The 23106-nt window shown below is 38.9% G+C and overlaps 2 protein-coding genes across 3 annotated transcripts in view; one reads left to right on the top strand and one right to left on the bottom strand.

Annotated features, from left to right (window-relative positions):
• CNOT7 (CCR4-NOT transcription complex subunit 7) overlaps nt 1-17626 on the top strand; it is an 85527-nt gene extending 67901 nt beyond the window's left edge. The window contains exon 7 of one of the 2 annotated variants that reach the window (XM_075930367.2): nt 16058-17626. In XM_075930367.2, the coding sequence (XP_075786482.1) occupies nt 16058-16099 (42 nt within the window). In that variant the 3' untranslated portion in view covers nt 16100-17626. Of the gene's footprint in view, nt 1-4636; nt 5538-16057 lie in introns of those variants that run through there. The other variant, XM_075930366.2, reaches the window with a different exon arrangement.
• ZDHHC2 (zDHHC palmitoyltransferase 2) overlaps nt 1-23106 on the bottom strand; it is a 49795-nt gene that overhangs the window by 23929 nt on the left and 2760 nt on the right. The window contains exons 2-5 of the mRNA XM_075930364.2: nt 9895-9921; nt 3959-4053; nt 2964-3084; nt 2022-2091 (exon numbers count right to left, since the gene is read on the bottom strand). Coding sequence (XP_075786479.1) covers nt 2022-2091; nt 2964-3084; nt 3959-4053; nt 9895-9921 — 313 coding nt within the window. The remainder of the gene's footprint in view (nt 1-2021; nt 2092-2963; nt 3085-3958; nt 4054-9894; nt 9922-23106) is intronic.

Genomic DNA, 23106 nt, shown 5'->3' with positions numbered 1-23106 from the left:
CGGAGGCAGAGTTGCTCTGCCCCCAGCATCCTGGAATCAGCCTGATCAGTTTCAACAGCTGCTGAATCTGGAGCCTGGGACAGAACAGCTGGGGAGCTGCCCGGTAGGTTCCCACAGGACCAACCCGGCAGCACCCCAGCTGCTCTACCCGAGGCGTCCCGCAACAAAAGCCTGGTCTGCTGGGGGGAAGCGGGTAAGGGGTGCACTAGCTGCGTCCCCTCCCCCCCCAGCAGACCAGGGAGACCCGAGCAAAGCCGCACAGGCGGAGGGACCCCGCCGCCCGTGTGGCTTTGCTCCTTTGCCCCCGAGCAGAGCTGCACAGGCGGCGGGATGCCACCTGTGCGCCTTTGCTCCTGTCTCCCTGGGCTGCTGGGGGGGGGGGGTCCAGCAAAGCCGCTGGACCCCCCCCAGCAGACCAGGGGGACAGGAGCAAAGCCGCCCAGGCGGCGGAGGTCCCGCTGCCTGGGCAGCTTTGTTCCCGGGGAAACGAGCAAAGCTGCCCAGGCGGCGGCTTTGCTTGGGTGTCCCTGGTCTGCTGGGGGGGTCCAGCGGCTTTGCTGGACCCCCCCCACAGACCAGGGAGACCGGGAGAAGCTTTTCTCGCCCCAGAGGACACGGGTGGCGACCCGCTGCCCGTGAACTCCGGGGCGAGAAAAGCCCCGTTCGTAAGTGCGGATCTGACATAAGTCGGATCCACGTAAGTTGGGGACTGCCTGTAGTCCTATAGCACCTCAGAAACTGACAAAAATATAATATAGCACCATGAGCTTTTGTGGACAAATTCCACTTCCTCAGATGAGCAGAATGGAGAAAAAAGGGAGAACCTCACAATATAAAACAGAAAAAAGAAGGGGAGTGGGTAGAGTACCTGTCAGTTGTAGGGCAGGTGCTAATGAGGCTGGAAGTGTCCCATACTCAGCTTTTGATGTCAATTGTGTGTTGAATATAATTGCCCATCCAGTTCATGTCTTTGTTCAGGCCATGAGAGATACTGTCAAATATACATATGAAGGCCAGTTCCACAGTTTCTCTCTGTAGTTGGTTTTTGAAATTCCTTTGTAGAACAATGGCTACTTTTAAAACCATTAAGGAGTGCCCAAATACATTAAAATGTGCTCGTATAGGTTTTTGTGGATTACCATCTCGGATATCTGATTTGCGTCCATCATGTTTAGACGAAAACAGCTACCCCTCTGATGTTTAAGTTCAGTTTGTTCAACTATTTCAGTCAATGACTAGTTTAATGTTGAACAACCCACTGCGAGCTAGGAAAGCATGTCTCTTACAACACATGAATAAAAACAAGGTCGGAGAGAATGAAATCTAGTTCTAAAATCCTGAAGGGCATCATAAATTGAATAAATTAATTCTGTCCACTAACTATAGACAATACTACTTTTAATAAATCATTTTGAAATACAAAACATGGTATGGTAAAACTGATTTTTTTATGTAACCAACACATTTAGGGTACTTTTATTTATTAAACAAACAAACAAACAAACAAGAAATAGCTCATTCACTATTTTCTGACTATCAAAAATAAAAGTTCTGAATACATGTAGATTAAACATGAACATGTTTTAATGGTTGCCAATGAGAAAAGCACTTCTCTCTAGAAAAGTTACTAAAAAGTACAAATGTAAGGTAAGAGTAAAATTAATTAGTTAAATCAAAGTTTCCTGCTTGTTGATTTAGGTCATGATTAAAATTGATAGTTTAAAATTACTGATTTAAATTAAACCTCCTTGAACTCACCCAAGAAACTGTCCAATAAAAATTAAAAAAGGAAAAGTAAACATTCTTGATATTTCCAAGGAAAATTAAAAGCAGAAGCAAACCTTTAGAAATACCAATCAGAGTATCTGGTAACAAAACACCACATAATTTCTTTTGTAATAAATAAGAAAGTAGCAAAAATGTATTGCTTGGTTCTTTACCATTCAGCAGGGGCATTTTTATAATTAATATCTTCTGCATTAACAAGATTGAACACGTGTGTCATTAAAAATTGTTCTTACTTGTCACACACAGAACAGTGATGGCAGCGGTCTGGTTTTACAAGTTGGCATCTGTCACAGTATCTGATTGCTGTGGAAAAAAAATCCATGTAACATTAGATCTAATATAAATTTATGTACATTTTAACATCTCTAGACCCACTCAAAATATATATTTATTGTTGGAACCTGAATTCTCTGAAATGCTCAATAAAGTGATTCAGTTTGAATTTAGTGGGAGTTACATGTGGTCAGCACCTCATAAAGACTGTTTAAGAGCTACTAATTAAGTTAATTTTGAATTTTTAATACACATGAAAAATATCCCAACAAATTATCACTATAGCTGACATGCATAGGTGCCATAGACAGGGCTCAACAAATAATACAATCTACTCGCCCGTGGCGAGTAAATTGCAACCCGGAAGAGCCCTGGCCATAGACATAATCTGATATTAAGTTACCTTTTTCAGGAATTAAAAAGTCAAATTATGGAACATTAAATATATATATTTCATCTTATAATGTTTGTTAATATTGCAATTTATCACATAACTACAGGTAAACCAGTGTCACTTTTGAAACCAGTCTTAATATTAATTAGTATTGTAATATGTTAGTGAGTCATATTCAGTCAAGCTTAATTTACAAATTTTGGGTGTGGATAAAGCAAAATAGAAAAATCATATTAACATTGGCTGATATTTAAATATTTGTGTTTTTAGTGTCTCGTCAATTCTATTACTACAAATACTCATTATTACATAGCATCTGCATTTGCAGTATGTAAACATACTACATTTCTACTAAATAAAAATAGAACATCACTCTTTTGGTCAGTTTATTCTTTTAAGCTTTGAAAGACAATTAAAAGCACTGCCTAAAAAAACCCCTCAGTTTCTACTGAAAGTGAAATGTACCAAAACGCTTGTCTCGTTGCCCACTGAAACAAAAAGCATTTACCTCCAGACATTGTTCTCGTATAGATAGGAAGGTCTTTGGCTGCTCGCCTGAAAATTTCTTGCTGGGCTTCTCCTCTAGGCTCCCTTTCCAGCAGTTCTTTGTCTGCATATGACAGATGGAACTGGAAAATAATGTAATTTTAATTAGCAATGCCCAGAATAATACATGTTTATGGACTTTTATTCCAACTAAAGATTTACTCTCTAGATACCTGAAGAGTAAACCTGATTTAAGAAGCAATATTTATTCTTCTCAGGACTATATTAGGATGAATTCAGACAAGTGAATCCCTCTAATACGATCCCACTGTAGTATTATAACCGAACATTAGAATTTAGATGTAACTGATTAGCTAAGTCAAATGTAGCTGGATTTATAGTATGAACATTGTAACTAGACAAAAACTAATTGGGATCCTCAGAGTCTATAAGCAGCTATTCTGCAAGGTGCCCACAAGCGAGCCTCTCTCTGGCTGAGCCAGTAAGAGCTCTTCCACTTTGCACGAAGTGGTAAGAGTGACTTGTAATCAAAGCATGAGGACTTGATTGCATATACTCAGAAAACAGTACTTTTTAAATGGTAGACAAAAGTGGTTTCTCAAAATATAACTGACAAGAGGACAACTGAACCACGGGGAAAACCTGAAAACACTCCATCTCAAATAAATATATAATTTTTCCAAATATATGTGCACTGCTCCCAAAGAATGGACCTGTGCCTAACTAAACCATGTTTATTTCATTTTCCTATGTTAGCACGTAAGTGTTTGTTATATTATGTAAAAGAAATTAAATGTATCAAATCACCAATATGATGGTAACAATCATTTATCACTACCAACCAGAGCCACATTACTGGTGACCTTCAGGTATATAAAAACGTGTAAAGTGTAAGTTATCCCACCCCGCAAATGTCATTTGACCAATTAAAATCACACAAATGCTGCATGCATCAGAAATGAACATAAATATAATTTGTTCCAAATTTCAACTTACTTCTTTTGAAGGATTCATTGGTAATGTAAAGATTGTTTTCCAGTAAGACCAGACAAACAGCATGAAAAATAGGTGATAGGCAATGAGGCACACAGCTAAAATTAAAGAGGGATGTAATTAACATGTATATATGGCTGAGAACAGCAGCATATTAATTACATTATATATGTAAACTATCAGTATCCCTAAGGTTGTAAGAAAATCACATACCATGGATTTGTTGCAGAAATTGCCACTTTAAGACACACTACAACTTTATATAGTTGATGCAAACTGGAGTGGTATCATGACCCGATGTACCATGCTGCAATGCTACTCAGATTTGGCCAGGCTGCCCCTATTAGCAGCTAGGCCAAATCCCAATGGCCACTGCCCTGGCACACAGGGCTGCAATGCCAATCATTTGGATTTGGCCTGCTACCCCTCCATGCTTGCCAGGTGTACAAGTACCTTAAAGAATGCTAATGTATCCGTTTATTACAATGCAATTATATTGGTAAACAAGATGCGGCACTGAAACTTTAAATGAAACACAAATTTACTGTTCTAAAAATATTAATTATAAATATTAAAATGAATTAAGGTGGTAAAATCCTAATTAGTAAAAGGGAAAAAAGTATTTCCAGTATTTTCTTAAATGCATTTGCTAAGTTTAACTGACCCTTCCTTTCCTTTTAGTATTATGTGCTATGTGTGACGTGGTTATCTGTGCAAGAAAGGGAATGAAACAACCTACACTTCATGCAACAGACACTCCGAGAATCTTTCAGATACTGAATAACGGATACACCTGGATTTGAACATTAGCCTTAATGCGTACTACTTGTCTGTTCATTGTAATTTTGCTGTTACACAGTCCAAATGCAGATTTTTAAATTGTCAAAATGTTTATTCTTCGGATCCATTGTGATGTGTTCTTGTAACACTTAGCAGTACAATCAAGATTTTCTATGTTGTGGTGTTTTGTCACATTCTCCATTTTTACATTGAGAATGATGCCAGCAAATCTCTCTTAAATGGATGATGAAATTTTATTAGCACCAATTACTGTACGTCCAGTAATCACTCAGTGTCCCTGATCTCTCTCATATTAACTTATAGGATAATTCACTACAACAAAGACAAAGCCAAACTCCAGCATCCACCCCAAGCACCTTAACCAGATACCAAGATGTGTAGGGAAAAAGAATCCATCTCATTCCTCCAGGCCACAGCATTCTGTACAGATGCCACACGAGGCACTTAGACACATCCTATTTGGTGAACTGAAGAGAGGATCTGCACAGAACACTCTTCTCTGGCTGTAGCAGATGCACTCTAAACCACATGGAATGCCTGCACGTATGTGTACACCCCTTACGCAGAATCTCCCCCACCCTTACAGAGTGAAAGCGGATCATTTCCACTGCATGGCACTCTTTGCAGCTACAGATTAGACAATCCAGTCTAGGGATGTTAAGGAGTAGTCGATTTTCTCTCCCCCGTGCTGCCTCTATCACATAGAGACAGCAAAGGGGGGGCAACAAGGGAGAACTTCAAGTGGCAGCACCACACAGCTGATCCAGGGCTCAGCTGTGTGGTGCTGCACCTTTGAAACGCCGCAGCAGCATTTGTGTGCAGCCCAGGGTTAGCTAGGGACTCCCCAGCTGATCCCAGGTTCTGGGGAAATTCAACGTGGAGCCCAGGGTCAGGTGGGGAGTCCCTAGCTGACCCCGGGCTCCACGCGGCATTTCAAAGCGGCAGCACAGCATGGAGTCTGGAAGACATTTAGAGAAAAACCTATATTGGGCCTTTTGTCCAGCTTCTAATTATTTTTTGAACTCTCCCCTACATCCCGTGTGTATTTAAGTGACAATTACTGGTATCCACTCCCAAATTTACTGGATAAGGTGATTTTGGCTCCTGTTGAAGGATCTCTCACCCCACATAATTGGCCAATGAGGGGGACACAGATTTCTTTCCTGCCCTAATCATCAGTTCTGCCCATCCTCAAGCCTAATTTCTGCTCCCTTTGGGGGACTTTTCTTCCCTCCCCCCGGCAGGGGGAATTGTAGCAGAATCTCCTCTCCATCTGAATGCCATCACTTTTGTGAGTTTAAAATATCAAAAACACTACTGAGGTAATGTAGCTGGCACCGAATTTTTCTTAATGTAAAGACAAGAAGAAATGCTTTTAAATGTATTCTCGCTTTACATGCCAGTTATAAATTAACTTCTCTGTAAAAACAAAAACATGAATCAAACCATATTGCATGGACTTTGCTAAACAGGACAAATTGGTCTCTGAGGGTGCGTCTACACAGCACCATAAACTGCATATCTTATCTCGAATTATGCATCTTACCTTGAATCTATTCTGAAATAGGCTATTTTGAAATTTAGCGCGTCTATACAGCACCAGATTTTAAAATGATGTGCTAACTGAAGCCATCCCTTATCTCTCGTGCAATGTTTACCGGGATGGTGAAATACCATGCCATTATTTCGAAAAATATTTCAAAATAACAGGCGGTTTGTGGAGATGCAGAATAGCTATTTCGGGATACCTCCAGTATCCCAAAATAGCCGTGCAGTCTAGATGTACCCTGTTTGCTTAGGCAAACAATAAGTCTATTCTTCAGATCAATCAGAATACAACAGGTCAATAGCAGGCAAATATCACCTTATTACATCAACATCTATCAAATAAAGTGACCAATGCAGATTTAATCATGTCAGAACAATTTGTATTTACTCTACAATACACACTGCCTCAAGATCAATATTTGCTGTTTTGAAAATAAACAGCTTGATGATGGTACAAAACATGGGTGAGAGAAAGTAAATATTGATTATATAACTTCCTCTATACCATATCTTAACTTATGTATGTTGTTCTTTGGACATTTTACCTTTAATACAATACTGGGAAAGATCTCAGTTTCATCTTGTTGTAGGAGGAAAAAACCAGTACAGAGTGAAAGTTTTATTCCACTGACATACCAGATTCAATGCTTATAGGTATGGAGTGTGGGAATTACCGCTGGGATCAAAACATCACTGGAAATTTCTGAAGCCTGATTGGGAGTTAGGGGTTGCCAGGGAATGAAGAGTTTAGCTATTGTGCAGACATACTAAACTGCAAGCAAAGTGGGCTGGCCAGGAGTTCTCTGAGGGTTACTGGAGTTGGAATTCAGCTTCCTGTGTTGAATTCCAATAAAGTGGTGCTGGCAACTGCCACCTTTCCACTACTGACTGATATGGACACAATAGCTGACAGTTCTCTAATCCTGTAAAGAGTGACAAAGTAATTTGGTAATGACACTTCATGGACAGATGCCATAGAGTCCACAGTATTACATTTTTTTCCCTTTAGCTGCACAAATTTCTTCTCCCTTCATTTTCTGGAACCACAAGGGAAGATTCTACCACATACCTTCCTGACTGACTGAGGAGGGAGTTGTGTCACGGTCTCCTTGCATCTCTGGCTGAAAGAGCAGTGCAGTTTACCCATAGGGTAAGACTATATAAAGCAGTGGTCCCCAACCTATTGTGGCTGCTGGGCGCTGTGTGCCCGGAGCCGTGCACGCACCACGCGCCCAGGGAAGAGGCCATGCACGCACCGCACGCCCGGGGAGCAAGAATGGCTCGGGCCGGCCCTGGTCACTCGGCAGGTGCACATAAATGCCCCAGCGGGCGCCATGGTGCCCGCAGGCACCGCACTGGGGACCACTAGTATAAAGATTCTGTTTCACCAACCTTCCCCATAAAGGCTACTGGAAAGTTTGCTAGTATGAGGCTGCTTTAGACACTATCACAATGAATCTTCAGATGAGGATGCTAAAGAGTTTATCACAGAGAACTGCATAAATATTTATGTCCAACTGCCTCTGAGCAGATTCCAATGAGTACATTGTTGCTGGGAGAAGGCAAGTCTTCTGTCCAGAGGCATGGAAGTGCAGGGCAGCTACACTTTCTTCCCTCACCTGTGTGGCATGGGGATACATGTAGGCTCATTTCTTGGAGTGTTTTCAACATCTACAGAAGCTTTCAGAAGATCAGCCCACTCTTCCCCTATAAACTTTCTTTCCCCAGATAGGAATGAGAGAGAACAAAGCTGTTGGTCAAGAAGTAAAAACAGATTATCCTGGAATGGAACAGTTATTGCTAATGAAGCCAAGAGCAGAAAATGGGAGATGGAGAATCCATTGATGCCAGTCTCTCTCAGTAGATAAAAGCATCAGATATGGCTAAAAGCATCATTAACAAAAATTTTAAAGATATGATTAATATCCCCTAGAAAAGAGTGTCTGAATTACCTCAAATTTGAGCAAAAATTTCTTACATGTGCTGTTTCTTTTGAAATAAAATACTTTAAATATATAAATTTTAGCAGAAATAAAAAATATTTCTGGATACAGGCATCAGCAGTGAAAACTTTTACGTTATTCACTTAACTAGAAAAAAATCTACTTCCTCTAGCCATACACTATAGATGCTAAATTTGAAGACAAACTTACCATTTTGAGGATTTTACAAGTGGGGATAAGGCTAAAATAGGACTTAAAATATAAATCAACTTTTATCCTATATGAAGAAGCTAACGCGTTTCCATACAAAAAGTTCTTAAAAGTGTGGTACTACTCTACACAAACAGCATATAAATTCTCTTGCCAACATTTAAAATGTGTGTGTGTTCTCAGTCTTTTTCTGAAAACTCTGAAGAAAGTATGTCCTACTGCTGTGTATGTGAGAAGAGATTTAGATCTAATCCAGACTAAGGTAGTACTAGGCAAACAACATTAACAATAGAGTTGATTGAAAAGGTTCAACCAACGCGTTTTCCTGCCAGACACATGGTTTCATTGAAATCAACATTTTTTGCAGGAAAATGCTGATTGACACAATTTTTCAGGATAAAAGAATTAAAGAAGAATTAAAACAACTGTTTGGAGTAGATATTTAAAAACAATTTTTAATTTGAAATTACAATTTTTTTGACAATTTGAATTGTCTAGTTTTTGATAAAAAATAATTTATTTTCCAATCCATTTTTTAAAATGGTTTTATTTTGTGAATATTGCTGTTACTGGGCATTTGTTTTGATTCAGAATGGAAGATAGCTAATGGCTCAGACACCTCACCACCTCTATCAGCTCCTAGAGTATTCTAGGATGCATTTCATCAGGCCCTGGTGACTTGCAGACGTCTAACTTTTCTAAGTAATTTTTAACTTGTTCTTTTTTTTAATTTCTAAACCTACCCCATTTCCACTAGCATTCACTATGTTAAGCATCCCATCACCATCAAACTTCTTGGTGAAAACCAAACAAAGAAGTCATTAAGCACCTCTGACATTTTCAAGTTTCCTGTTATTGTTTCTCACTCTTCATTGAGCAATGGGCCTACCCTGTCCTTGGTCTTCCTCTTGCTTCTAATATATTTGTATATAATAGGCGTAAAGAATTAACGAACATCATTTCAAAGAAGTAGATTTTTTCTAGTCAAGTGAGTAACGTAAAAGTTTTCACTGCTGACGCCTGTATCCAGAAATATTTTTATTTCTGCTAAAATTTATATATTTAAAGTATTTTATTTCAGAAGAAACAGAACATGTAAGAAAGGAAGACAGAGCTCTTCTATTCTGCAGACCTAGTACCAACAAAAAGTCTAAGCAAAATTAAAATTAACTTTTTAAACACTACACATTTGAGAAACTAAAAAACCTCCAAAAAACAGAAATCTCATTTTTTAAAACCTTGCTTATCACAGACAAAAGAGGGATCCTAAAAACAACTGATTAGCCATTTGTAAGTCCGAATCATATATCCAGTTAAATGTTTTATGTGTGATTACGCAATAAATCAGAAACAGATCTGATCAGAAGGCCTGCTTATTTTTCTTCTGTGTTGCTCAGCTTCATTACATGGCAATACTGTTTAACATATATATCTTACCTTTTTCTCCAATACTTGCCATGGATACTGCAAAAAGAAAAAAAAAGAAATAAAATAAAAACACGATTTGCTATCATCTGGAAACAGATAAAGTCCTAAATCAAATATTCCAAACATCAATTTCCCAACATTCCTTTGATTGTAAATGAACATCAAAACTTCAGGCTTGAACATACTGTATTTTTACACTGAATCCTACTTTTATTAAAATACATTTATGTTGTTGATTTTTGTGATGATTAAATAAATGATCAATGTCAAGCTAGACCTGTGCAGTGGTGGTAGGACAATTTTATAGTGGGGACATTGAAAGCCATAGAACCAAATTGTAAACCTTGTGCATAAGGGAAACCACTTTAAGCCAGGAGTTGTAGCAGCCCCACAATTATCCCTATTTCTAGCACCTAAGGAGCTAAATTTAGAACTTGGATGTTTTTGGCTCACACTCCATTTTACTAGACCACACTTCCTCTCCCATTATGCATAATTTCACATAAAACTGCCAATATTCCAGCATCATGACCTTAATCAGTACTCCACAGCATTATGACGACAACCTTTTGAGAGCATAAACAAGTGACCTAACAATAAAGTTTTTTTCTTCGAATACTCTGAGCATTATAAAACAATACAGAAATTCACTACTATAACTTGAAAAGAATGGTTCTTTTAAAACAGTCACTAGATTCTTGAAGTGCAGCCAGAGTGTAACACAGAGCAGGTATCACTGAAGAAGAAATCCATTCCAGCAATTCATCTAAAGTGAAATGTTAAGCACAGCACATTTATGCCATTTACTGCTATCTTATGATATACTTAAACGGGCTCTGTTTGTTCATTCATTTTTTAAATTTCTTCCTCCCCATTCCAACCTGTCTCCCACTACTAGAAACACTAATGTGAACTCAGCACAGAGGGTCACTAGCATTTTCATCACAGTATAGTACTGATCTGTTCAGAGAAGGTTTACTTAAGGTGATGAAGATATTGGTACCCTGACTCTACACTCCATTGTTGCTACCACCAATGGCACTCCTCTCCTTTCTAAGGGCAGTCTGTTTTAAGGGAATCACCCGCTGTAGTACTAGATTGTTATACCTTTTCCTTTCAGTTGGTAAGTCAGAGTCCTGCTCAGCCTCAATCTCTTTTACATGCTAACTGAGAGGAACTAGACTGAACTACATAGGATTCCAAAAAGGTAAGCATCCTTAGTGAAGAGCAGCAACTGCTATCACCTCTTAGATCTTCCTCACAGGAATGTTCACAGCTACCACAAACTTCCCAGAAGTAGGTAGTAAGTACTTCATGATTGACAGTATAATAGCTACGCAATTCTGTCGTACAGCTGAATGGAAAACAGTTTTCCAAAAAATGTTTCATCCTATAACAGGACAAAAAGTCAATCTTGACATTTTTCACAGGAAAGGACTTCCAGAAAATTTCAGTTTGGAAAGAGCTGGAAACCTTGTGAATTTCACTTTCTACCTGTAAAACTGACAAAAATCTGCCTCCCTGCTAGCTGGATAGAAGTCAGGGCACTCAACTAAAGCAGCTTGCTTGAAGGTTTCTCTCAGTTCCACTTTCTGGATGCAGGTACACAATGATACTGACAAAAGCCTTCCAGCCAGGCTGCTCTCATTTAAGTTTTTCCAGCAGAAATGGGAGTTTTCCAATGGAAAGTTTTGATTTCGCAAAGAAGGCTATTTCCCCACTTTTTAGAAATCCCATTGCAGAGCAATCAGTTCCAGAAATTGAGTACAGAGAAGCTTGGTAAGGGGTTAGGAACATCAGGTAAGTCTGTAATGGTATTTACCATTACAATGATGTACTAATGGTGCCCCAACTTGAAAGGACACGGCTACCTAGTTTTAACTAATATAATCATATTGGATATATCGAGGCAATGATCATCCGTCAGCAACTTTACTCTGTACTTTGAAGTGAAAGTGTTTTGGTATGAGTGAAGAATGTGCATACTAATTAGTAAGTCTGAAGGCTGGTTCTAAGCTCAAATGTACCAAAAAAGGGGGGAGCCAGTATCTCAGAGGAAGGTGACATAAACACTTCTGTCATGATGAGATCAGACTGCTGACCCCAAAGTTAAAAGCAAGTACTCCCAATGTGTGAAGGTAAGAAATGCCATAGGAGCCAGGGTGCAGCAACATCCAGAAAAGTTGTCAACAAGACTGATGTTGGACAACAATGAAAAAGATCTCCAGAACATATGCTGCAAAGTGACTGATTACAACATGATGTAGCAAAATCCACAGACTTGCACTGGAAGGGATTCTTATAAAAATGAGGTGTCTTGTACGATACTTTGGGTTCATCCTGCCAATAGCCTCGGAGCATCAGAATCACGACCAACAGAACCTGACTCCCTTTTCGTATCCAACCTAACTAGTTCAAGCCTCTGCTGGGTAATCATAACATTGCTAGAGAGAGAGAGAGAGAGAGAGAGAGAGAGAGAGAGTGTGCACACATGCACGTGCTACTTTCTATACATAATATATATGCCACTCAATAAACAGGGCACATTGCCTTTTCCCCTAAAAAGATCCTGTGTGCTTCTTATAAGCATAACACAGAGGTGATATCATTAACTGAAGCAGCTTTATGGTTGATGTGAATCACATCAGCAAAATTCACAGCACAGACATCGCTTTAATGGAGTAAATTACCAGAAAACTGAAGTGATTAACATTTTTACAATTAATAAATCTTAATGAGCTTTTTTCTCATAAGCCACCTTATCTACACGTAGACTCACTTTTCCCACAACTGCACAGGGACCCCGTGAGTAGATTAGGAGATAAAGTTCAAGTAGTCACGTCTCACAGATGTTTAGTGCAGCTAATTGATTGATTGGGGTCTGGTTCCCTAAATTACCAGAAGTGGATTTAGGGGCAGGCATCCCTAAAGAAGCTGGGAATAGGACTGGCACTCCTAGTGTCAGGCAGAGTGAGGAAACAGCCCCTTAACATTCAGAGGAGAGCGTGGTGGGGTCCTAGGAACTGGCAGGTATAGGAGGATGAGGAGCTGACGGCATGCTTCCATCATGTTAACAGGTTATGGACAGAAGAATGCCCTGTACTGGAGAAGTTACTAGTTCCAGAAAAGTTATGTTTAATAATGTTGTGGCCTTGTTAAATCACATCCCTTGTGTCTTTTCTTTCTTCCTAAGTATCCAGGACAGAGGAGCCAAAACTGAAAAGTTATCTCTAGGTAGCAGTCATCCCCTAGTACTGTTGGGAGAGGAGGGAAAGAAGAGCTCAAAGGGCAAGTAGTTCTAATGGTGATATAAAAGAGATACATGGGTCTCTTGCCTGCACGTCCATGATCTTGCCCACATTGCCCCGACTACAGAATGGTGGGGCGACATCTCCAGCCTAACAGTCCTCCAGAGTATTATCACACAGAATATGAACAGCGCAAAGAAATGGGATCTCTCATCTGGATCACTTCCCACTTGCAGAAACATTGAACAACTTCTGCCCTTATTTTGCCTTCTGAATTACGTTTCACGGGGTGAGGGATCTTAGACACAAGACCCAGTAGAGATTCACATGCTAATTTTGGAAGGCAAACCAAAATGCAGACCTTCTTTGATTGCCCTCTTATGCTGGTGCATATGCAGTGAGGAGTATATATTATACATAAAAAATAAGTTACAATGAAAAACCTACAGCCTTATGATCACGGATACTGCTGCTGTGAGGACTTCAGAAAGAAAGAAATTGTTTCTTCAAGGAACTTTTCTTACCAGGTTAAGAATTTAAAAATAGATTTTTCGTTTTTATTTCTTAATTTGGGGCCACACATGAGAAACTTTTTTGGTATTTTCTGTGTGTGTGTCTTATGTATAAACACGTAAATGATTGAGGGGTACATTTGTTATGGATAACGTGGAGAATGTGTGTGTTTTAAAAAATTATTTTAGCCAAACTATAGTGATCTATATCTATAGATAGATAGATATAAAAATAAAATCTGAGTATCTGAGCATTGCAGTTAGTTTTAAAAGTAAGTTAAATAGCATTATATGAAAACCTGAACATTTTCTCTAAATCCTACTTCCTCATGGACAGGGCACGAATTTGTATACACTTTGTGGTATTTTCTTTACACAAATTTGTATACACTTTGTGGTATTTTTTTTACACTTTTTTTCTTGCATAGTTTTCATTTGTAATAATAAATAATAATAATAATAATATGAGTTGAAGATATAATAATGAGTTGGCAATGCATTTGTTGTGTGACCTGGTGTATTGAAGTTAAAAAGATACTTGTTTTGAATGTTTCTGGATGCACCAACACATATTTATCCCTTTTTTTGCAACCCCCAACTATGTGAAAAATTTAAGAGAAAGAGTGGCTTATTACCTAATTAGATTAACAACTTAGCTATATGAAGAAAAATTATATGAAGTTTTAGAGTCTGCAGCACCCAAATTTCTATTATTATAGTGGTAGGACAATATTTACTGAAATTAAACAAAAAGAGATAGCTGTCCAGAATTTGTGACTGTGGCCAAAAAAGTTATTTTATTGTGTTGGGTATGGAAACAAATATCATTGCTTCACTGTATTTTCTTTCCTTTTGTATTTGCTCCCTCTTTTTAAAAATATTAATGTAAGGAAGTATGTCCTATTAACAACTGAAACAAAAGACAGGACTATGCAGCACTTTAAAGACTAACAAGATGGCCCATGAAAGCTCATCACCTAATAGACCATCTTGTTAGTTTTGAAGTGCTGCATAGTCCTGTCTTTTGTTTCAGCAAGACCAGACTAACACGGCTACATCTCTATTAGTATTCTATTAACAACTGTTTACCTTCATATAAAAAGTTATTTGTTTCCAGCAAAAAATATGTAACACATAATGTACAGTATCAGAGGGGTAGCCGTGTTAGTCTGGATCTGCAAAAGCGACAAGGAGTCCTGTGGCACCTTATAGACTAACAGATGTATTGGAGCATAAGCTTTCATTGGCAAAGACCCACTTTGTCAGATGCATGTCTGTACATAATGTACAGAATATTAAAAGTTATAATTACAAGTACCTAGTTCTTTTGCAAATTATTCTCCAATTATTCAGGAGTGAACACACATATCAGGCTGCTTTAGTTAACATTCAGATTTACAGACTAATTTTTCCTTACCAGATATTTCTACACACATTTTAAATACTTCTGGATTTCAGTATTTTTTTCATTATCGTCACTGTGGTTTTTTTTTTTTTTATAGTTTTCAGGAACGTGCTATTTATCAGTCATTGGATTAGGAGGTCTAAGCCACACATCAAGTCATATTATCATCCCTCCTTAGATTGGGAATCAGTTGTTGAAAGGGAGAATGCTGGACACTAGGGATACGTCTAGACTACATGCCTCTGTCGCCAGAGGCATGTAGATTAGGCTACCAGGCATAGGAAAATGAAGTGGCGATTTAAATAATCTCCGCTTCATTTAAATGTACATGGCTGCCGCGCTGAGCCGACAAACAGCTGATCAGCTGTTTGTCGGCTCAGCGCTGTAGTCTGGACGCGCGGGTGTCGACATCAAAGGCATTTGTCGACCACCCAGGTATGCCTCCTAGGATGAGGTATACCTGGGTGGTCGACAAATGCCTTTGATGTTGACACCCGCACGTCCAGACTACAGTGCTGAGCCGACAAACAGCTGATCAGCTGTTTGTCGGCTCAGCGCGGCAGCCATGTACATTTAAATGAAGCGGCGATTATTTAAATCGCCGCTTCATTTTCCCATGCCTGGTAGCCTAATCTACATGCCTCTGGCGACAGAGGCATGTAGTCTAGACGTACCCTAGAAAAAGGATTTACCTCAAAGTTACATCATCATCCTTATCTCTTACTGAATCTCATCCTGACAGAGTCAGTGATAAGGTACCTAGTGGGTAAAGTATTCAATTTCATATTTTCTTCAAGCTTTCAATGCAAAAGTCTATTAGAAAAAATAAAAATAATGAATTTCCCTGCCTTAAAATAAAAAGTAGCATTTTAATTACAAGATTCTTTAGATAGCAGCATCTTAATGTGAGAAAAAACTATGTAGGATGTAAGACTATTTACCCTAATGAATAGAATTATAAAACTAATGACTAAAAATTCCAAACCTTTGATTCTCTCTCACCACAGACTTCACCACAGAGACTGACTTTGGGAGGAAAGGAACCGTAATATCTAAACCTGGAAAGAATGATGGTGATCACTCGTTACCCACTATGATCATGTTCCATGGGAGTTGTGGACCCTCAAGTGGCTGATAAGGCCTATCCTTGAACCAAAAGTTATTTTATAGCGAGGACAGATGTTTCTAGGTACAGCAGGAGGACGTTGATGATGACTAGACACCGGTGTCTGGGGGTAGCCGAGTTAGTCTTTACAAGAAAAAAACAGCAAATAGTCTGGTAGCACTTTATAGGCTAACAAAACATGTAGATATCTACATGTTTTGTTAGTCTATAAAGTGCTACCAGACCATTGGCACTTTAAGTTATCCTTTAGCAAGTCCTTATAATGCTTCCATTGTCCTCCCACATTAGAGTGTCCTTCTTTCAGCTGCAAAAACAAGACCTGTTTTGGGAGGGGACGGTCTGACATCCAGACAACATGACTTGTCCAGCAAAGTTGCTGATGGATGATCAATACTGGTGGTCTTTGTCTCTTCCAGAACACTGATGTTAGTGCACCATTTGATATTCAGGATCTTGCAGAGGCAGTATTGGTGATAGCTCTCAAGAACTTTTAAGCGATGTCTGTAGGTTTTCCAAGTTTCAGACCCAAACAATAGTGTTTGAAGAATGACAGCTTGATACACAAGAATACTGTGTGAGTGGAGGATTCCACCCCCCCCCCCCCAAGCAAAGCAATGCACTATAAATTGAGCAAACATCACGCTGATTATTGACTGAAAAGAGAGTACTTTTTCAAAGATTAGGTTTCACAAGTAGAGAATAGCAGCTCTGCAGAAATTATACTTTTGAGTAGACAAAGTTCACCTCTGTTAAGAGGGCCAGGCAGCATAAAGCGCATGCCTCAATGACATCCTGTTTGGAGGACTGAAGTGGGATTTTAGAGATGCATAAACATTCCACTGCCTCACTACATAAGGGTTAATTGTATCTACTTTAACCTAAAAGTTCTATCCAAAATATGGTAGTAACATTAATACAAACTATCTTCACATCCAGGTGGAGAGAAAGTCCAATTAAAGTTTGAATGCCTTTTTCTATGTTCTGGTGTATAAATCTCCACAGCAGAAACACAATGTCTCCCCAAAATAGAGAGAATTTTTTTTTTTGAAAAATACAATATTTACAGATAGCTGCTGTATAATGCTTCCTCTTTCCGTATCTATAATAAAAGTAACATTTGTATCACTTGCATATATCTGCTTTTTTGTTCTAAATTTTTTTTAAAAATCATGTCTTTATTAAAATAAATGGTGATTCTTGATCTCCCTCTGAGCAATATGATTAAATTTAGAATTACTAATATTTAGAGGATCGTCAAACTGGGCAAACAACATCTGACTGGTGCTTGTCTTTGTAGCCTGGCCTTGAGCTTTGATCAATGTTACTTACATTTTAACCATATATTTATTCCTAGCTATACTGAAAGATTTAAGAGTTGCAGCTAAAAAGAAACATGTAACCAATTTGTTTTCTTCACATACCTACAAAAAATTAAACATCTTATATATTTTTCTGGTTTATTGTCAGTTTTGATTTTTCCTGTACAAGAGGAGTAGGGAAAGAGGATTCCATTTAAATGTATTACTTTCACTTATTAAATTGCAACTTCAATGTTCAAAACCTATATGCATTCATTGTATCAAGTTTATGTTCTTTTCCCTAATTTTAAAAAAAAGTCATAATCAACTCTCATAAAATGACACTGAAATTGACAAGCTGACAAATGCAGAAAAGAAGAACAATGGAGAAAGAGCAAAATATTTAAAAGATCTCTAATTTTATGTTTATACTTTTATAGGCATAATACACTGTGGGCATAAGTGACAGAACCAATCACTTTGCTCACTAATCCAGTATAAATAAGTACCTAGAACTTTGATTGGGAAGCCTAGCACACAGAGGATAATGGAGAAAAGAGGTACTGCAGTAGTTCAGAAGGATGCAGTTTAAAGTCAAATTACGTCAAAATGAAATATTTTTATTCAATTCAAAATGTTGAAAAGAAATGTTTCAATATTTTCAAAATGAAAGTGAAATTTTCATCTGCAAAACCAAAACCATTCAAAACCCAGAAATTCTCCACAAATGCTTTTTGAGAAAAAAAAGTTTTGTTGCAACTCCTAATTTTCCACTGAAAACAGTTGTAACTGATTTTTTAACAAGCTTTCTTATTCTCTCAATTATTACAGGAAGATGGTTAATAATCTACAAATACACTCTCATGTACCAGGAAACTTACAAACGAATGGAGGTGGTGGCATTGCAGGCTGCCATAAAACAACTTAATGAAGATGAGGATTAAAAGATGCACATAAGTTGGTGTAGGTATGAGTCACCTAAATTTGCAGTAGGAAGTTTGTACTTGAAAAATTGCAGTATGCCCAAGGGTTATGCACTGTACATATTCCCAGTTACATCATTCCTTTTCTACAACAGCCACTTCCTCAAACAAATACATATTTTTAGCTATGGCCTTCAACATGACATCCAGAAAATGTCAGAGAAAGCAGAAGCACTTTAAGAACTACCAATCCTTCAAGAGTTATTAAGAAAAAGTTAAGAATTAATTTATCATACAGTGTAATAAACAGTGGTTGTGGAATTCGAATCTTTCAAAAATGATATTGTAGTTTTCACTCTCCTTGGCTTTGATATTTAACAATTAAAAAAAAAACATCAGAAGTTCACTGCCTTCTAAAACTACTCCACCGAGAACATTGTCTCTTAGTTGTATGCCTCAGTGAAAGAGATTTATGTTTTTTACATCACAAAACTTTAATTCTTCAATTTTGCTTTATGAATGGTAAAATAATTAATACTTAAACATGGCTTTTGGTCCAATCCTACAAGGTATTAAGCACCAACTCATTTGATTTCAAAATATTTCATTTAATGACCAAGCCAGATGTGCATGTACCTAGCTCTATCAAGACAACACTTTTGTTTATTAGTCTAAGCATCATCTATCTTTTTATAGGATCCTATGTTAATGCAAGTCATGTACAGCAGTAGGGAGCCTGTGATTGAAATGGTCTTTAACTGACAAAGAAAATTTTTGTATATTATTTATGAATATGACTTTTAGCAGTACCAGAAGGGTTCTTGTTAGTACCTGTAACCATAAGAACCTGTGACAATCAGGGTCCAGTCACAGGAAGAAAACAGGTTTGATTTCAACCCCCCAAAATAAGCAGATAAATTCCAATTGAAGGCATGATACATTATTTCACTGTAAGTGTTTTGAGTAAGATCTTTTATTGAAGCTTGCAACACTGAACTTAAGTCATTGTGCGATATGTGTACAAGTTACAATTTTGTATGCATATAATATATAGAAAATTGAAACTATGATGAGTTGATGCTGAAGTTGCACAGGACAGTGAAGTAATCAGGCAGGGAGAGGTTACTTCCCCAACTAGATAAGACTGCTTCTAACATTTAGACATTGTCTAGCACGGGAAAAAAAAAAGAAAAACAAAACAAATGAACCAAGAAAGGAGGAAATTTTTCCAAGTTTGAATAATTATAGTGATTGAAGAAAAAACAAAACAAAAGGCCTTTAACGTGGATCCCTGTTATAGCTGGAGGAAAGGGGGAGTATTCTGGGAAACTGTTTTAAGATAATAGGTTAAAAAAATCCCAACGTATCAAATAAAATCCCTTTTCATATGAAAGTGTGAATCTGAGGTTACATCTTTTTTGTTTATTTTCCATATAACTTTCCCTAACTATTTTATGTTTGAATCTATAGCTTTTCTATTTAATAACCACTTTGTTTATTTTCATCCCAAGCACAGTATGCAAACTGTTTGCAATGTGTATGCCAAACAAAGTAAGCTAGTATCTAGAGGCTGGTTTCATGCCTTCAGGGTGAGTGGGTGATGAATCACAGGGGGAAAAAAAAAAATAGCAACAAAAAAACAACAAGTGGTCTTGTAGCACCTTAGGCTACATATACACTGCAGGGTTTTTGTGCAAGAAGTCTTTTGCGGAAAAGTTCTTGTGCAAAAACTTCTTGCGCAAAACTGCGTCCACACCTCAAAGCATAGATGCTCTTGCACAAGAAAGCTCTGATGGCCATTCATAGAATGGACATCAGAGCACCTGTGCTTTTTCAGATAGGCTCTTTTTGCGCAAGAAAATCCTGCAGAGCATCCACACACACCTTTTTGCACAAGAGATATAGTGCAAAAAGGAGTTATTCCTCGTAGAAGGAGGTATACCTACACGGCAAAAAGCCCTCTGTTCTGTCAACTGACTCTAGATTTTCTTGTGTAAAAACGCACTTGAGGTGTGGACGCTCCGTGGGTTTTTGCGCAAAAATCTTGTAGTGTAGACGTAGCCTTAGAGACTAACAAATATGTATCATGAGCTTTTGTGGGCAAAACCCACTTCCTCAGACAAGCAGAGTGGAGAAAAAAGGGAGAACCACACAATACATAAAAGAAAAAGAAGGCAGAGGGGAAAACTACCTGTCAATTGTAGTACTGGTGCTAATGAGGCTCACTGAGTGGGTTGGAACTACCTTGTACTTCATTTTTTAACGTCAATTAAATATTATGGCCCATTCAGTTCATGTTTTTGTTCAGGCCATGAGAGAGAGTTTCAAATTTGCATTTGAAGGCCAGTTCCACATTTTCTCTCTGTAGTTTGTTTTTGAAATTCCTTTGTAGAAGAATGGCAACCTTTAAATCCACTAATGAATGCCCAGGAAGGTTAAAATGTGCTCCTAGAGGTTTCTGTGCATTACCATTTCTGATATCTGACTTGTGTTCATTTAACCTTTGTCATACAGGGGTGGGGAGCCTAAGGTTTGGGGCTAGATGAAGCCCCCGGCTTGCCTGGATACAGTTCCTGGGGCTCAGGGCTCTCCCCTCTGCATTAGAGAGCCTGTGCTGGCTCTCCCACCCCAGCCCTGCTGTGAGAGGAGAATGTGGGGAGTGTCTTTCTCCTCAGTCAGGCTACATCTACACTGCTCTCTCTTGCGCAAGAAAATATGTAAATGAGGTGCAACAATGAACATCGCTGCGCCTCATTTGCATACTTAATAAGCCACCATTTTTGCACAAGGGGCTTTTGCACAAAAAGGAGCGGTCTACATAGCTCCTTTTTGCGCAAAACCCTCCTTTTGTGTAAGAGCCATTCTTCCTGAAAAAAAGCGGCAGAATGGCTCTTGCACAAGAGGGGGTTTTTGTGTAAAAAGGAGCCATTTAGATGGCTCCTTTTTGCGCAAAAGCCTCTTGCGTAAAATTAACGGCTCATTAAGTATGCAAATGAGGCACAGCAATATTCATTTCTTCACCTCATTTGCATATTTTATTGCACAAGAAGGGGCAGTGTAGACATAACCTCAGGGACCACATCAGTGAGGGTGTGAGTGATTTTTTCTTCTTGAAAAATCAACTGATTTTTCTGTGAGTCAACAGTCCCCAACCAGTATTCCCTGTAAGCTGAGTGCTTGGGTGGCTGCCCAGCAGAGATTCAGGTGCTGCCCAGATGATTAGCAGAGTGCCCACAGCTGCTCACAGTGGACAGCATATGTTTCTATTGGTGACGCACATCTGCACATTCCTCAATGCATGGACAGAATAAATTTTGTTACAAGTATGGAAAAACTTAGAGGGAACCTTGTCCCTGACCCAAATAAAGTTCCCCATCCCTGCATTAGAGGATGTGCTCTTGTATGAGCCTCTGATGTTATGTTTATGTGGTTAGGTCCTGTGATGGTGTCGCTTATGTAGATGTGTAGGAAAGATTTGGCAATGGGATTTATTGCAGGAGTAGGTTCCTGGGTGAGTATGCTTGAGGTGTGATGTGTGTTTGCTGGAAAGAATTTGCTTCAAGTTAGGGGGTTGTCTGTATGCAAGGACTGGCCTGTCTCCCAAGGCCTGAGAGCGCCAGGGATCATTTTCCAGGATAGGTTGTAGAGTGTTAATGATGCACTGGTGGGGTTTAAGTGGGGGTCTGTAGGTGATAAGGACTTGCAAAAGATGTACATAGGAGATTCAGATCTGGAAGGGTTTTACTGTCATTATGTGAAGAGTAACTGGGCTGGTGAGAAACACTCTTGATCCCTCAGCTCCCATTGCCCAGGTGATCCAGAGCCAATGGGAGCTGCAAATACCCAGACCCATGGAGGCGCAGATAAATATAGAGACAGAGGCCTGCCAAGGGCTAACCCTGGTGAATTGCTGCTGTTCTACTACCCACCTCTGGTCTCTTAAGTAGCTGCTCTATGCCAGCATTATTAAACCATCCTCCAAAAATGGTGGTAGCTATGTCCAGTGTGAGAGTGTCTCCCAGTGAGCTTTCTGATGGTGAAATTTATGTGTGTACTTGTTTACATCAGCAAACATTCTAGTGTCTACAAAGCCTTGGGGCAAATATAATTACAAGGAAAGCTACTGCTGAGATACTACTAAGGGGAAAATGCACCTCAACTAGGAATGTAAAATCCCAGCTACTTGGTTAACCGATCAAAGAGTGTGTGTGTGGAGGGGTAGGAAGGTTGGCTATGGGCAGCTCCAGTCCCAGCCTGTGGAGTGCCTGGGCTCCAGATGCAGGAGCAGACTCTGTCCATGGCAGGTCTAGCCACCATTAGTTAAACGTTAACTGAAACCAGTAAGCATCACCATTGAGGGCGATGCTTACCAGTTAATCTTCCTCATCCCTAACCTCAACAGTTATAAAGTAACATAAAATAGATAAAAATACTTATCATAACAGGGTTTTAGGACTATACCAGAGTTTAAAAGAGAACTAGATAAATTCATGGAGGTTAAGTCCATAAATGGCTATTAGCCAGTATGGATAAGGAATGGTGCCCCTGGCCTCTGTTTGTCAAAGGCTGGAGAAGGACGTCAGGAGATAAATCGCTTGATCATTGTCTTCGGTCCACCCCCTCTGGGCACCTGGCATTGGCCACCGTTGGTAGACAGGGTGCTTGGCTGGACAGAATGTTACGAGTCATTAAAAAAGGGATAAAGAATA

The sequence above is a fragment of the Pelodiscus sinensis genome, chromosome 4 (assembly GCF_052426305.1).
Source record: "Pelodiscus sinensis isolate ZL-2025 chromosome 4, ASM5242630v1, whole genome shotgun sequence".
Classification (NCBI taxonomy): Eukaryota; Metazoa; Chordata; order Testudines; family Trionychidae; genus Pelodiscus; species Pelodiscus sinensis.
Note: the sequence above shows the minus strand (reverse complement) of the source record. Positions and strands in the feature narration are given on the sequence as shown.